Raw genomic sequence first — 15,290 nt, forward strand, 5'->3', positions numbered from 1 at the left:
GCCATGCCAGCTTGCAGCTCTGAAGCGGGCATTTGTCCAGGCTTGATCCTTCTGGGCAGGTGAAGCCCAAGCAGCCGGCCCCCACTTGCCCAAGAACCCCCAGCTCAGATAAAGCTGGAACTGCTCTGGGGGCTCAGGTGCAGCCCGCCCCACCCCTCCGCCCCCCGGCTTAGGGCACAGGTTTTCCGACTCCTGGCCAGCTTCTTATCTGGTTTATAAATAAGAGTGAGGACACGGCAGGGGGCCTGCGGAAGGAGACCATCGCCGACCACTGAAGCAGCGGCCCTGATACCAGGGAACCTGCCTCCGGCATTCTGGGACTGGGACATAGCTGGGCCCCACAGTGCAGAGCAGGCCCCCTGAGGGATGGGCAAGGCTTGGAGCCTGGCCTGGGGACCCCTGTGCTGATAGACTGCAGGGATGGCCGGCACAGGCCAGGTCTTATCCTGGGGTCAGGGCACCCGGGGTGGGAGTGGTCACAGGGCCAGGAACCAGGGACCATGACCCCCTACTGAGAGTGCAGGCTAGGTGGTGCCCAAGGGCTCATCTCCTTCCCGGGAAGGGATGCCCTCATATCTGGAGTGTGCTCGCAACCTGGGACCAGCAGCCAGGTGAGAGGGGTCTTCTGAGAAGGAGAGCCTGAAGCAGGCTGATCTGGCATGTTTATCAACTTGGACTTGAAAAGCCAGGCAGGGGCTGGTCCCCTCCTGTGTGTGTGACCTTCAGGGGCCCCATGCCAGGACCAGCCCACTCCCCTGCAGGCAGAGGAACCCAGCCAGGTGAGATCAGAGACCCACCTGAGGTCTCCACAACACCCCCACCCAGTGCCACCTGCTCACTTGAGGGTCCCACCTGGCCTGCCCGCCCTGGAGTCCCACTGTGCTCAGATGCTGCGGCTTCAGAGCCCACGTCCCCCATGCTGCTTCCCTGCTCTCCCTGAATGTAGGCCAATGGCCTGGTCCCACACCTGACCTTGGGGCCCTCTTTCAAGCCTCTTGTGCTTGTCGTGGACTTGCTCCTCCCTGGAGGTCTTCTGTCTCTGGCAAGCTCTTGTCCATCCCTCAGGCCCAGCCCTGATCCTATGTGACTGGGAGTGTCTGGGTGTGCCTGTGACAGGGTGGGGGGCAGAGGCTGGGGGGCCTTGGGTGGGAGCAGGATGAGGACTGGCTCCATCCTAGAAAGGAGCACAGCCCTGGGAGGGGCCCCAGGGCAAGGGTGGAGGTGGAGGTGGTTGGGTCAGATAAAGGGAGGCGCAGATAAGGGGATAGGGGTGGCCTGGGGTCCCCCTCCTCTGGACAGAGAGGGCCCTGCCCTCAGTCAGGGTCACCCTTAGAAAGCCTACACGAGGCAACCTGCAGGGACAAAGCTGCAGACAAACCAATGGCTGTATGCTCTCGGTTTCATCATCTGTAAGATGGGTAGGGTGAGTACACCCACAGCCAAGGCTGGACACCAGCAGGTGAGCTAACCTAATGGGCTGATGTTGATCGCCAAGCTTAGGTGAGGGCCCTGTATCCCTGGGGTTCTGGAGAGACCTGCTGTATTTTACTCCATACCACAGGATCTCATAAAGGTCACTGCCCTCCAGAGTCACAAAGCCCAGCAGGTAATGACGGATGCACAGGGCAGGCCTGGAGCTGGTGAATCGCTCCATAAATACCCTCTGAGGTCACCGTTAAGGGATGCAGGAGGCCAGGGCAGCTGGCTGGGGCACCCCCACTGCAGGCAGGTGACTCGGGCCTGTTTTCCTGGACGCAGGCCGCTGACTCAGGCACCCTTTCCCGTTCCCCAATGCTGGCGCCCCCAGGCGGAAGCACCGGGCCTGGGGTAGCAGGAAAGGGGCGGGGCAACAAATCCAGCCGTGCACCCCAAAACCCTATGGCGGGGGCCGGAGTGCGGGTGCCCTCAGTCGTCAGCGCTGCCGACCGTGACCCTTGATTCGTAGCATTCAAGGAGGGCTACACCCCCCCTCCTTCCCCCCGTTTAAAAGGGCGAAGCTTAGGGGGGCGTGTGGCCCAGGCCGGACGGTGCCCCAGGGCCCTGGCCGACAGGCAGGGGCGGGGGCCAGCCTGCGTCACCGCCCGCCCGGCCCCCCGCCCCCTGGCCACCTAAACTCCACCCCGAGGGAAGGCGGTGCGGATAAAGGCTCGGGGGCCGCCCGTTCAGCCCCAGACCGGCTCCGCCACCGTGTACTCGTCCCGGACGTGGGTACACTCAGGACAGTTGGGACCTCGGACGGGCCGCTCCCGGTGAGTGGGGGGCGGGACCTCACTGGCCGAAGAAGAGGGTTCTCACTCTAAGCTCTTAAGGGTGCCCTACTTTTCTTTGTTCTTTGAGCAGGCAGGGTTCAAGGTGTCTCCAACCCTGGGGAGCCCCTTGGGAACCGGAATGGGAAGGACTCGGCGCTGCCGGCAGAGCCCAGTCTGGACCTCTGCCCCCGCCCCGCCCCCGGGGCACTCCCACTCCCCGTGAGTGACCTTGAGTTAGTTTCCGTTCTGGCCTCTGTTTCTCCGACTGTGTAGCCCCAGTCTACTGACACAGAGGCTTAACGCTCTTGGGCTCCCTTAACGCCCGCAGTCCCGTCTGACTGCCCCCTACCCCGGGCTGAATCGGCGCCCCCTGCCCGGGTCTCTGGGCAGCGCTCCCGGGCGAGGCCGGCAGAGGGCGCGCCAGCGCTGCTGACTCACCGCAGCCCCGAGCGGCGCGCGCGGGCGCAGCCGGGGACGCCGCGTCACGTCACGGCTCGGGCGGGCGCGACTCGGGAAGCGGGCCCGGCCCGCGGGACGGGGGTGGGACGCGAGGTGGCACAGGCGCGGGAGGGGCCGTCCGGCAGCGGCCACGTCACCGGAGTGCAGGCCCCGCCCGCAGCTCCACCCCGTGCAGGGTCTTCAAACTTCTCGGGAGAGTGGGCGCCGCAGGCCGACCCTGCCGCGAGTCCTTCAGCGGGGACCCAGCCATGAGGCGCGGGGATCGCGTCCCGCTTCCGCTTGCAGCGGTTTCCCGGACGGGCACAGGGGGAGGCCCCGGCTTCCTACTCTTCCAGCTTTGGGCCGCCGCCTTATACCACGGCAAACCACCCCAACCCGGGGTCTAGGGCCCCGAGCGCCCCGCCGCCCGCCCTTTGTTGAGGGTCCCGGCCTTATGAATGGCTGCGGCGGGGCGGGGCGGGGAGGGGGCGGGCCGGAGCGGCGCCGGCCCCGCCCCCGCCGCACTCCGCTTGGCCGCCGGGGCGGGGGCGGGGAGAGGGGCGGGCACACGCGGCCACGTGGGGCGGTGCCTCGGTGGCTCCCATTGGCCGGACCGCGCTGCCGGCTGGGCTTTCGGCGCACGCTGATTGGTCGGCGCGGGCCGGCGGAGTAAGTAGTGAATGGGAGGGGGCGGCAGCCCCGCCTCTCGGAACGTTGATACATTATAACTTTTTTTTCTGTTACTTTCACCCCCAGATCCTCTGGCGGCGGCGGCGGCGACGGCTGTTGCTAAGGGAGGGGACGCGAGGGGAAGCACGGCCCGAGTAGCAGACATCCTTGAGCGCGGCTGGGTGAGCGGCGCCCCCTTCTCTGGGACCCTTCCCCGAGCCGCCGCCCTGTAAAGGAGTTGGGAGTGTAGTCCCTACCTAGGAAGGCGCCCCGGCGAGCCGACGCGACCTCGGAGCTCCACTCGGATTTCTGATTCCTGATTCACCTTCCACTCCTGGGAGCTTCTCCAAAGGGACGCTCGGTGCCCTCCGCTTCCAGGGACGCAGAGGAAACCAGTTTGGGATCTCTTCCCCCAACCCGCCCTGCCCGGAGGCGCGGCGAGAATTGGCGGCGCCCCGCGGACCCCAGCCCCTCAGCGCGGGCCGGGGATGGAGCCGCAGCCCGGCGGCGCCCGGAGCTGCCGGCGCGGGGCCCCCGGCGGCGCCTGCGAGCTGAGCCCGACGGCCGAGACGGCGCCCATGAGCCTGACCATCCACAGCACGACAGGCACCCGCTACGAGCTGTCGGTGCCCCCCGACGAGACGGTGGATGGGCTGCGCAAGCGGCTGTCCCAACGCCTCAAAGTGCCCAAGGAGCGCCTGGCGCTGCTCCACAAAGACACGTAGGTACCGCGCGCCCCCAGCCCCCGCGTCGCCCCCTCGGGCCCCGGCCCCGGGGCGGGAACAAAGAGCGCGCCGCTCGGGGAAGGAAGGGGGCGGCCAGACGGGGGACGGGGGCGCGCCGCGCGCTCACGGGCGCCCTCTGCTCGGCCTGCGTGTCTCGGCCCCCTCCCCCGCCCGGGGTCGCTGCACAAAGGCGGTTGCGAGGGCGCCTCGGGTCGGGCTTAGGCGGCGTCCCCCACGGGAAGGCAGGAGGCCCGGAAGGAGCAGGGGGTCCCAGCTGCGGGGGTGGGGGACTCTGCGGGGGCCTCCTCTGCCTGCGACCCGCTGGCTTCCGCATCTGTTCAGCGGCCCCCTTTGCGTCTGGCTGTTTCACCCCCCACTCGCGTCTCTCTGCCCCCCTTTGTTCTCGCCACCGATTCCTCTCCGCAGTCTACCCCTCCCCCCTGCCATTTAAATCGCCTCCAGGCCGGGGAGCCCTCCCTCCGCGGGCCTCCGGGGACACGCAATGTCCATCCCCAGCGGAGGGGCCCGGTGGGGGAGGGGAGGGTGGGGGAGGGTCTCCTTTGTCTGAGCGGCGGCGGCTTGCGCCTGGGAGGGAGGGAGGGAGGAGGGGAGCCCGCCCGGCAAAGCCCCGAAAGGCTAAGCGCTTGGCCCGCAGGGACAGCCCAGGCCCGGGTGGTTGAATTACAAGCGGGCGGCCCCGGGGTTGGGGGAGGGTGCCAAGGGGCGCGCTGTGCCTGGATGGTGAAAAAGTGCCTTGCTGAGGCGCAACTGGAGTGTCCCAGTCCAGAACTGGGGTTCCTTGGAATAAGGGGTTTGAACTGCCAGCATGGGACTGCCAGGGTCTGACCTCCACCCTCCAGACAAACTCGGGGCCCTGGATCTGGAAACCAGGAAGGGGTGGGGGCGATGGACTTCTGTCTCTACCACATAAGCATAGCCCTCCCCCGCGGACTCTGCTTCCGAGTCCCTGCCTTGTCTCGGCGGCGGCATAGCCTCACCCTCTTCCTTCCTCCCCCCTCAGCCGGCTCAGTTCGGGGAAGCTGCAGGAATTCGGCGTGGGGGATGGCAGCAAGCTGACGCTCGTGCCCACCGTGGAGGCGGGCCTCATGGTAAATGGCTGGGGCAGCGAGCCCCGAAGCCCCGCGTTAGCAGGCAGCCCCCTCCCCTGCGAGCACACCCCCCAGCACTGACACGGAACCCCGTCCCTGCAGGGCTGCCCACCCCACCCCACCCCACCCCACCCCACCCCACTCCTCCTCAGGGCCCATCCTCAGGGTCTTCTCTTCTTCCTTCCTCTCTCTGTAGTCTCAGGCCTCCAGGCCAGAACAATCTGTGATGCAGGCCCTGGAGAGCTTGACGGAGACCCAGGTAAGATGCGCGCTAGCGCCCTCCCCACCCCTGGGGGCAACCGGTGGAGTGCCCAGCCACTCCGGAGAGCTTTGGGGTTGTTTGTGCTCCCAGGAGGCCTGTGGGAAGGGGAGGGGACGCGCCGCTCCGCCTTCGTGCCAGCTTGGCCTGGTCACCCAGCTTCCTCTTCCTCCTCCCCGCCCCCCCAGCACTTTCCACCTGACCTTGAGAGTCTTCTCTCCCACGGTGGCCTCCATGGGGGAGGGGGCCCAGCTTTCACAAGCCTGCCTGCGGGGTGACCTTGGCCCATGCTCTCACACCACTCCCACACACCCGGGCCTGCGTCCCCAGCCCCACCAGCTTTGTCGTGGAGCTCCCCCTGCCCAGACTGCGGTTTCCCCAGAGCAACATTTCTGATAGGGGGGTAGTTCTGGGTGACATTCCTTCCGCCTTCTGTGACCCCATTGTGAGGGGTGGGGAGTCACCCTACCCCTCCTTCCTCTGGCCTTTGTTCTCTGCCCCAAAAGGGGGAGGGGGTGGGGGCGCCCAGCCCTGGGGCCAGCACAGCCCAGACAGGATGTTAGGAAAATATTTAGTAAGCGCGGGAGGGCGATGAGGAGGAAGGCTGGGGCTGGCCCACACAGGGTTCCCGGTTTTGTTGCAGCTTTTTTTTTTTTTCCCTCCTTTCCTCATTTTTCTGGCAGTGGGGCCCTCCTCCCAGGAGGGTGACACAGGCCTCAGCTATCTGCCTGCTGCCAGGGTGGGGGTGGCAAGTCCTCGGCCTCCCTGGCTGGGCTGGCCCCCGGCCTCAGAACCTGCTCAGCGGCTTCCCTTCCTCCTGCCCCGAGGCCCTCGCCCCCTCCCCGGCGTGCTGCGTCCTGCCCTTGCCAGCCGGCTAGCAGGGGAGGAGGAGGGGCCCTGGGAGCTGGGTGGTCCTCCACTGGGAGGGGCACAGGAGTTGGGGGAGAGCCGGGAGCCAGCTGGGGGTGTGCTTTCTGGGGCAGATGTGACCTGAGCTCCCTGCTCCTGGGGAGGGGGGCGGTGCTGTGGTTGGCAGGGGGCCCCTGGGGCGTGTTGGGTTCACATCCGCCCCAGGGTGCCTGCGTCAGGAGGGAGTCGGGGAGGCGCTGGGCGGAGTGACTGGGCTCCCAGCACTGCTTCCCTGCCTGGCACCAAGTCATGCCTGCCCCTTCGCCCTCCCCTGGGAGGAAGTTGCAGGGTGGAGTTGGGGGGGCAGCCACTCTTACAAACCCACCCAGGCCCTTTCTGCAAAGGGCATCTCTGGGGCCGGGGAGGGCACATGCAGAAGGGGCTGCAGGGAGTGGGGAGTGCACTCTGTCCGCCTCCTTTGCCTCCTCCCCATGGCCCCCAAAGTAGGGAAGGTTACACCAGCCGCTGCCAGCAGAGAGCAGGGAGGAGGAGGTGGTTCTGAGTCATCCCGGCCTGTGTCATTTCTCAGAAACCTCCACCCCCCCCCCCCACAATCCCGGCCCCTGGGGAGAGCGCAGTGCTGGCGGGCCCCCAAAGGAGGGGTCCAGTGCAGATGGGGGGATCTTACAGGCTCCTCACCTGCTCCAAAGGGGTTGCCAAGTTGGAGATTCATGTTTGCATGGGCTGTATTGAGGCCTTGGGGGACTAAGGCCACAGAGTGAATGGTCAGGGCCCCCCCACTGCTGGCAGAGGCAACGCCTCCCCCTCAGCCTCAGCCCCGCCCAGGACAGATAAATATTTATCTTGAGAAAGCAAAGGTTAGGACAAGAATTTGTCCAGGAATTCCACCCACTCGCTGTCCGAGTAGTAGCTTAGCTGGGAGGGGGCCTGAGCCTAGCCCCTGCAGTGTGCACAGGCAGAGAGAGGGTGAGGAGAGGTGTGAGCTGGGGGTTGTTTGAGAGCAGAGATGCCGTCTGGGCCCCGCCCCCTCTGGCTCGGTTTCCCCTTGAAAGAACCAAGTTGGCCAGGGTGGGCCAGGCCCCCGTCTTATCTGCCTCTGTCCCCCCACAGCCCCCAGCGGCTCCCGACCTGGGCCGGGCTGGCGGAGGCGGCTTCCGGAAATACCGATTCATTTTATTTAAGCATCCGTGGCACCGACAGGGACCCCAGAACCCACAGAGGGGCGGCGAGAGGCCCCAGGTCACACAGCGTGGGGGGCCGGGCCGGGCCGGGCTGGGGACACTGCGGGCTGGGGCCCTAGGCTTGACGGGCCTCTCTCTGCAGGTCAGTGACTTCTTGTCAGGACGCTCGCCGCTGACCCTGGCGCTGCGTGTGGGGGACCACATGATGTTTGTCCAGTTGCAGCTCGCAGCCCAGCATGCCCCGCTGCAGCACCGCCACGTGCTGGCTGCTGCTGCTGCCGCCACCCGCGGGGACCCCAGCATGACCACCACCCCTGTGTCCTCTCCCTGCCGGCCAGTGTCCAGTGCCGCCCGTGTCCCCCCAGTGCCCACCAGCCCTGCCCCCGCATCCTCACCTGTCACAGCCGGCTCTTTCCGCTCCCATTCAGCCTCTACCACCTGCCCCGAGGTGAGTCTGGGGAAGGGTGCAGCAGGAGGACAGCAGACCCCCAGATATGTCTTCTGTATCCAGAATCCCATAGTTGTCCCCACAACCTGGGCTTGCATGGTATGGTGGGTGATCTGGCCCTGAACCCTAAGGGTTACCCTCACACCCCAAGCTCATGTGCCCTCCTTCCCCATCAGCAGATGGACTGTTCCCCTGCTGCCAGCACTGGTGCCAGCCCCACATCCCCCACTGGGAGCAGCCCCACCTCCCGCTCCCGCAAACCTGGCGCAGTCATCGAGAGCTTCGTGAACCACGCCCCGGGGGTCTTCTCAGGGACCTTCTCTGGTAGGTGTCAGAATGTCCTCATGAGCGGTAACACACACACTAGGGATGAGACGCTCCCTGGGGTGGCCATGTACATGCCTGGCTATCCGGCCAGCCACACGTCCACTAATGGGGGTGCAAGTGCCCAAGTCAGCCAGGGATGCCCTATGTACACGTGGAACCCTGCACTGCCAAGGCCACACATCCACCACTGCAGTGTCCTCATCCATGTCTCCCCACAGGCACACTGCACCCCAACTGCCAGGACAGCAGTGGGCGGCCGAGGCGGGACATTGGGACCATCCTACAGATCCTCAATGACCTCCTAAGTGCCACACGGCACTACCAGGGCATGCCCCCATCACTCACACAGCTGCGTTGCCACGCCCAGTGCACCCCAGACCTCGGCCCCAAAACTACCTCCTGTGAGAAGCTGGCGGCCGCGGCCCCGGCCTCCCTGAGCCAGGCCCGCTTGTGCAAGCCCCCGGGTAAGTGTCCCCTTGGCATCCCCCCTCCATGGGTCTCTCAAGGCTCCTCTGTGTGCCTCTTCCAGCAGCTGAGCCCCCGGTGGTGGGGAGGGGGTCGCCAGCTGCAGCTCGCCCTGCTCTGCAGGCGCCTGTAGAGAAGGGAGTGTGTGTGTTGGGGCACACAGTGTCTTTGTGCCCTCCAGAGGGGGCTCCATCCACACTTCCTCCTCACCCCCCTCGGGCACCTTATCCAGATGGTGGGTGAAGCCACTGTGAATGGCCCAGTCAGCCTGAGGGAGGGAGGGGGTTAGCTTCTCCTGCTCAAAGGCAGCTTGTACCCCCCTGCCCCCACAAAACCTGGTTATTCCAGACACATTCTGAGTCCTTCAGAATTGTGAAGTGGGCCCCCGAGCCCAGGTCCTGAAAGGGAAACAGACACAGCCTGAGCAGCTAATGTTTATGACAGCTGAGTCACTAAGGGCTGTCTTGGGCCAGCCCTGCCCTCATGGAGCTGACAGCCCCAGTTGACGGAAAGTTCAGTAGATATTCTTGTCTGGCTCCCTCGCTGGAGGGAGTGTCTTGGGTTGGGCTTGATATCCAGGGGCAGCTACTGGGGGTCCTCGCATTTGGTTGGGACTCTGGCCTCCAAGGGACCCTCAGGGTCATGCCCACTGCGTCCTCTGCAGGGGACCGGCTGCGGCAGACAGAAAACCGAGCCACCCGCTGTAAGGTGGAGCGCCTGCAGCTGCTGCTCCAGCAGAAACGGCTCCGCAGAAAGGCCCGGCGTGATGCCCGCGGTCCCTACCACTGGCCGCCCAGCCGCAAGGCCGGCCGCAGCGACAGCACTGGCAGTGGGGGAGGTGGCAGCCCCAGCGAGGCGGCCGGCTTGGGCCTTGACTTCGAGGACTCCGTCTGGAAGCCAGAAGTGAACCCCGACATCAAATCAGAGTTTGTGGTGGCCTAGGAACCCTGCCCCTCACCCCAGCCCTGGGTGGCCGCCAGCGTGGCCTCACACGGGAGGGCAGGCTGTCTGTCGGTGCAGCAAGAGGCTCCCCCCTCCCGGTTCTGTGTCCTTCTGGTGGTTTTTTTTTTCTTCTTTTTCTTTTTTAAAATTTCAATTCCTACCATGGTTTTCCGAACTCTCCATGGACTTGGGTTCCTGCCTCCTTGATTCGGCTCACACTCCCCGCCCCTTCCTCCATTGCCTCATCCTTCTCCCGACCTGCACTGGGTCCCTCCCGCCCACCTTCCCAAGCTCCAAATATGTAGCAGTCTTTCCAGATGGTTGAGAGAGAGCGGAGACAAGGAAGCCGCCCCCCCCTTCCGTTCTGCCGTCCTCCCCACTCCTTTCAGGTTTAAGTCAAAAACGTAGATGCCTCATTATGCACTTTACAGACAGGGGAGGGGGCCGCAGAGAGGAGAGCCCCCACCGCAAACCCTGGCTCTGAAACCACCGGGCGAGGAACCCCGCGGTCAGGTGCGCGTCAACCGCGACCAAGCCCATGACGGCCAAGGATTGCTTCTTTTCTTCCATGTTCGAACTCTTGTTCCTGATTTCCTTTTCCATGTACCTTTTTCCTGGAAAAGAAAAGCCGTTTCAGGGGAGAGGCTGGCCAGAGCCTGCCTTGGGGTGCGGGCTGGGGTGTGGGACCCTTTCCTGCCAGGAAAGGAAAGGGAGGGGAGCCTGCCGCCAGCCTTCGCCGCCGTCCACGCACTGTGCGTTTTCTCCCACCCCACCCCGTTTTTCTGCGCTTGGGGTATTTATAGACTATTAATTTTCTGACTGAGCCAATAGTGGTTGGGAATCTCTTGAAAAATAGGGAGAGAAATGGCTGGGGAGAGGGGCAGGGATGATGCCCCACCCCCAGCCCTTCCTCCCCACCCAACCTGAGGGATCTGGGCCTGTGGACTGTGTCTGGGGGGCCCTTAGGCAGCCAGGAGGGGCGGGGGTGCTGAGCTGTGAAACCCCCGCTAGGGGCAAAGCTGTGTAGCATTAACCCCCTGTGGGGGGGGGGGTTCGCTGCTGGTCTAATTTGGACCCCCCCCCCACTCACGCCCCTGCCCCAGGGGCATCCCCAGGACAGAGGGGCAGACCTCCCCATTACTGGGGCCATTTCAATGGGGGTGGAGTTATTTTTTCATTCACTTATTTTTTACTGATAATGGAGACGTTTGGGCCCTGCCCCCCACCTGTCAGTCTTGTCCTGGCCCCGCCCCTCTGCTGCGCAACACTCCCCCCACCCTCTGCCTGCCCCTCCTTGTTAGAAGAACCCCAGGTCCTCACCCTACCCCAGGTTATGTGTTTAAAGTTAATGGTTTCAGATGTGAACATCTTGTGTTAACTGTAGCTCTGTACATTTTTTGTGGGGGGGGAAGGGGGGGTGGGAGGGAAGGGGGGGTCAGAGGGAAGGGGTCAAGGATTTTGTTTTTATTTTCATTTTTCAAAAAAAAAAAAAGGGGCGGGTTTGTTTTTGAAACGCTGTCTTGGATATCTATTTAATGTGTGTTCTGATGGTTATTATTTTTTTTTTTAACGATTTTTAAATAACGTATGTGCCTCCGCTGGTCTGAGGGTGGAGGCCCCAGGCAGGAACTGTCCACCCTTTCTGCCCTTGGGAGGGCCCCTCCCCAGAAAGCATTACCCATCTTCGGGGAGGGGGGGTCGGGCTGTGGGGTGTCCCAGCACCTTGCGGGAGTTTCCTGTATGAAAACATGAAATTGGAAAAGAAGCCTACGCAAACACCGTGACTTCAAGGAATAAACAGAAAATGAAACAAGTGTACGTCCGGCCTGCTCGCCTGGAGGGTAGAGTAGTTACTGGGGGCTTCTGAGTATGAGAGAGGGTGGTCTTTCCCAGGAGGGCCACCAGGTCAGATGCTGGGGTAGCCCACCACCCCGGAGAGTGGAAGGGCTGCGGGGAGAGGGGTGCGTCCCATAACAGTTCCCACAACCCCTCCCCGCCCTGGGGTGAGGGTGGGCAGGAAGCTGTCTGGCAAGGGAGGGAGGGGCTGGCCACTTCCCGGTACCCAAGGCCGGAAGTCCTGCAGGGTGTGGGCACGGGGCTGCCCGAGGGCTGTGTGCCCTGGGTGGGGCCTCAGTTCTAAGTGGGCTGCAGGCGAGCCCAGAGACTCAGTCTCCAGGGAGACCTGGCCACACTCGAGGCCACGGGTTCCCCAGTCACAGAAAGAGGGAAGTAGTTACATCCGCCCGCCCACGCATGGGGGGGGGGCAGCCTGAGGACCCCTGGCCCAAGCTCCACCCCTAGTGGGGTGGTGCCAGGCCTCCAGGACACCCATCGCGCCCAGAGTCCAGCCAGGGCCTAGGGCAGGTACTCAAGGCCCTTCAGTTTGGCTCCACCCTTACCCTTAATGGACTCCTTTCGGCTTGCCAGGCCTTGCATTCCAGCTCCCCCCAGCCCTGACCATTGCGATCAAGCTTCCAGGCCTTTGCTCGGGTTGTGCCCTACCCAGGAACACTCCCAGCTCCCCAGCTCTGGCTGGGAACTTCCCTAGTCTGCGTCTTCCACCACTGCCCACCTGGGGCTCCCTGAGGGCCGGGCCAGGTGGCAAGTCCCACCTTCATCCACTTTGGGGTTGGACAGAGACACACCATAATATTCTGAAGGTCGTTTTACATGTATTTCCTCATTTAGCACAGTCACCTAAGAGAACTAATTATCCTCCCACTTGGCAGATGAGAAAACCCAGGCTCAAAGAGAAATACCATTTGGTCCAGAGCGCTGGCGGTGTTTGTTAAATTAGTGACCACCGTCCCTAGGCTCATTTCCTGTAGCCAAGACCCAGCCCTCCTAAGCCCCAGTTCCAGGAGCCCCACCCAGGGGGAAGGGAACAGGTGCAGTCCAGGAGTGTCCTGGGAGTACTTGCTAAGGCCCTTCTGCCCCTCCTGCTACCCAGTCACCCCCAAATCATTGCACAACCAGGCCGGGAAGGTAGTATGCCCGGGTCCGCCTTATCCCTTCAAATCTTAAGGTTAAAAGCGCAAACTTCCCCTCTGGTTCGGAGAACCACAAGGTGGAGGTGAGAATGGGACAGTTAAGGTCGAAAACCCTGCCCACGCAGCCGGACCCCCGGAGGTTAGGGCTGTGAACCAGATGGCCACTGCAGGGCTGGGTGGAGGGTAAGGAAGGAGGGTGTAGATCAAGGCACCTGCTGAATCACAGGAGTTGTGTATGCACAGTGCAGGGCGGGGGGCACTTGGTCTACTACTGGGTACTCTTCAGGGCGCTGTCTGGCGCCTAGCCCTGGGGTCCGAGGGTCACAGCCCTACCCGGGAGTCCTAGAACCCCACCCCGGGTTGGGGCTGTGGCCCTTGGTCCCTTCCCGCTGTGCGGGCCTGAAACGCACACGCCTGTGATGGGGGCGAGGAGAAAGAGGTGCCCAGCCGAAGGGGTGCAGCGACCTGAGAGGCGGCGGGTCAGGCCACGTGGGCGTGGGCAGCACAGAAAGGTAAATTGAGGCCCAGTGTAGGCAGGGGCTGCGGAATCACAGGAGGCGGGGACGGCCCTGCACCAACCAACCCCTCCTCCCAGGGAGGAAAAAGTTGAATGGGAGGGGGCGGCCCCCGGAAGCCCGCAGGGATGGAAACGCGGCTTCCATGGCAACGCGCCGCGAACCGGGCCTGACGTCACTGTGAGGCGGGTGCCCCTCCCGCCCCCGTCCTAGCGTTGAGAGGCTCAGGCCCCGCCTACTCTTGGGACGCCTCATTGGCGGCCACCTCATCGCTGGTCTGCTCGCACCAATAGCCGCGCGGGATTGCTGCCCGGAGGCGGGACTGAGGCGTGGCCAGGCCGAGTGCGCAGGCGCGGCGCGGGGGCGTGCGGCCCCCCCCTCCCCCCCCCGGCCCAACCTCCTTTTCCCACTGGCCGCACGTCCGCAATTTGGGGGCGGGAGGCGCGCCAAGGGGTCTGACGACCGATGCAGCTTTGAGACGGAAGAGGGGGCGTACCTGAGGGTGCTGCACGTGGACCCCCGCACGGGCGCGATCGCGTGCACCCGCCTTTCAAGCCCGGCCATTGTCTGTTGTCTCTTCCCCACGACCCTGTGTGCACGAGCTCCGGGCTAGGGGAGCGCAGGGCGGGGAGCAGGAGAAGGGCAGTTGGACTGAGGCTCTGCCAAAAGAATAGGAGTTTGCCAACTACAGGAAGAGGGAAATGGTGCCCCATGTTGGGGGCACGGCGTGCGCAGATGTCTGAAGACGTGAATGCGGGTGCATTTGGGAAACATCTGAAAGTCAGTTTGGGGGACCTAAAACAAAAGGCGACGGCAAGGACCCAACAGGAATGATTCCTCAAATCTGGCTTGGGGGTGATGAGATGGGGACCCCAAGGAGGAGGAGCAGGTGGAAGGAGCAGAGGCCGGAACATCCCAGGAGGTGTCTGGTCTGGACGCTCTGCTTAGACAAGCCTGGGAAGGGACAGATGAGGCATGGTCTGAAGGGGGCCTTTGGTTCACAGTGCGATGTCTTCAAGGGGGCTGCAGGGAGTTTGGGGGTTGGGGACTCAGGAGGGGTCATGGCGGCAGGAAGGCCTCGTCGCTGCCTGGCTATGCCTCAGTTTTGCTGTGACCAGTAGTCCACTCAGAGAAGGCAGCGATCAGTATGAACAGGGTGGCCTTTGCCAGGTCGGGATGATGTGAGCCAAAACCTCTGGTCCGAGGTTACCCCTGGGGCTAGCTGGGGCGGACAGAGAGCCCCAACACTTAGATGGGGGTTGGCACTGGAGGTGTGGACAGGTGTGGCTGCCAAGGTGTGGAGTCCAGACAGAGGCCTGGATCCAGGTGCTGGCTCACAGATGGGCCGTGCTTCTGGGGTGATGAGGCAGCTGTAGGCGGGCAAGAGAAGGTCACTGGGGTCACGCCTTTTTGTTCAATTCCAGAGTCCCCTGCCCGTGGCCAAATGGGTAACTGGGGCTAGCTGCACGGTTTTGAAATGCCAAAGGACGCGGCATTGGGGTGGCTTGGGAGGAAGGCTAGGAGAAGCCAGGTCCCTGGGGAGGTGAGGGTGCGTGGTGCCCCGCTGGGGCCAGCGCCAGCACCCCCAGCACCGGGCGTGTGCCCCAGCACAGCCACCCCCGCCCAGGCCTGGCGGGAACGCCCTCCTCTCCAGGCACCTTGGGAATGGGAGTTGCCAAGCTACAGCCAAGGGTGCTAGGACTCAACTCAGGAGTCTCCCCTCCAGCCCCACCCACGGCCGCCCCCACCGGGCAGGGCAGAGGACAGGGAGCCTCCGGTGTCACTCGGGACCCGTGAGCCGCCCAGTTCGCAGGTGTGGGCGGGGCCGCTGTCACCTGGGGCCCTTTCCCGACTGGAGATGGCCCCCAGCCCTGGCCTGCTGCCTCGTTTCCCCTCACCCACGTATGCCCCTCCCCCTTCTCCCTTTGAGTTCTCCTTTCCTGTGTCTTCCTGTTTCCCTTTCTTTCCGTCTTTCTTGGTTTCTGGGTCTGTCCGTATTTCTGTCGGAGTCACCATCTCTAGGCTGTCTCCCTCTATTTTCGTCCAGTCTCGGCCTCACCGGCTCCTCCTCCCGACCCCTCCCCCGCTTCTTCCCCCTCTTGG

The 15,290-nt window shown here is 64.0% G+C and overlaps 1 protein-coding gene across 4 annotated transcripts; it reads left to right on the forward strand.

Moving 5' to 3' along the window:
• The first annotated feature begins 1,142 nt into the window (after positions 1–1,142).
• On the forward strand, positions 1,143–9,840 carry MIDN (midnolin). 4 transcript variants are annotated; one of them, XM_055553099.1, is made up of 9 exons: positions 1,143–2,249; positions 3,444–4,077; positions 5,103–5,190; positions 5,387–5,449; positions 7,430–7,558; positions 7,643–7,948; positions 8,128–8,272; positions 8,494–8,739; positions 9,405–9,840. In XM_055553099.1, exons 2-9 carry the CDS (start codon positions 3,845–3,847, stop codon positions 9,680–9,682), a joined length of 1,488 nt encoding a protein of 495 aa, XP_055409074.1. In that variant the 5' UTR covers positions 1,143–2,249; positions 3,444–3,844; the 3' UTR covers positions 9,683–9,840. The 4 variants fall into 4 exon arrangements, with proteins under 4 accessions (XP_055409074.1, XP_055409067.1, XP_055409061.1 ...); XM_055553092.1 differs by having other exon boundaries at positions 1,146–2,468; positions 8,125–8,272; XM_055553086.1 differs by having other exon boundaries at positions 1,146–2,249; positions 8,125–8,272.
• Positions 9,841–15,290: the final 5,450 nt, after the last annotated feature.

This window comes from Bubalus kerabau, chromosome 1 (assembly GCF_029407905.1).
Source record: "Bubalus kerabau isolate K-KA32 ecotype Philippines breed swamp buffalo chromosome 1, PCC_UOA_SB_1v2, whole genome shotgun sequence".
Taxonomy (NCBI): Eukaryota; Metazoa; Chordata; class Mammalia; order Artiodactyla; family Bovidae; genus Bubalus; species Bubalus kerabau.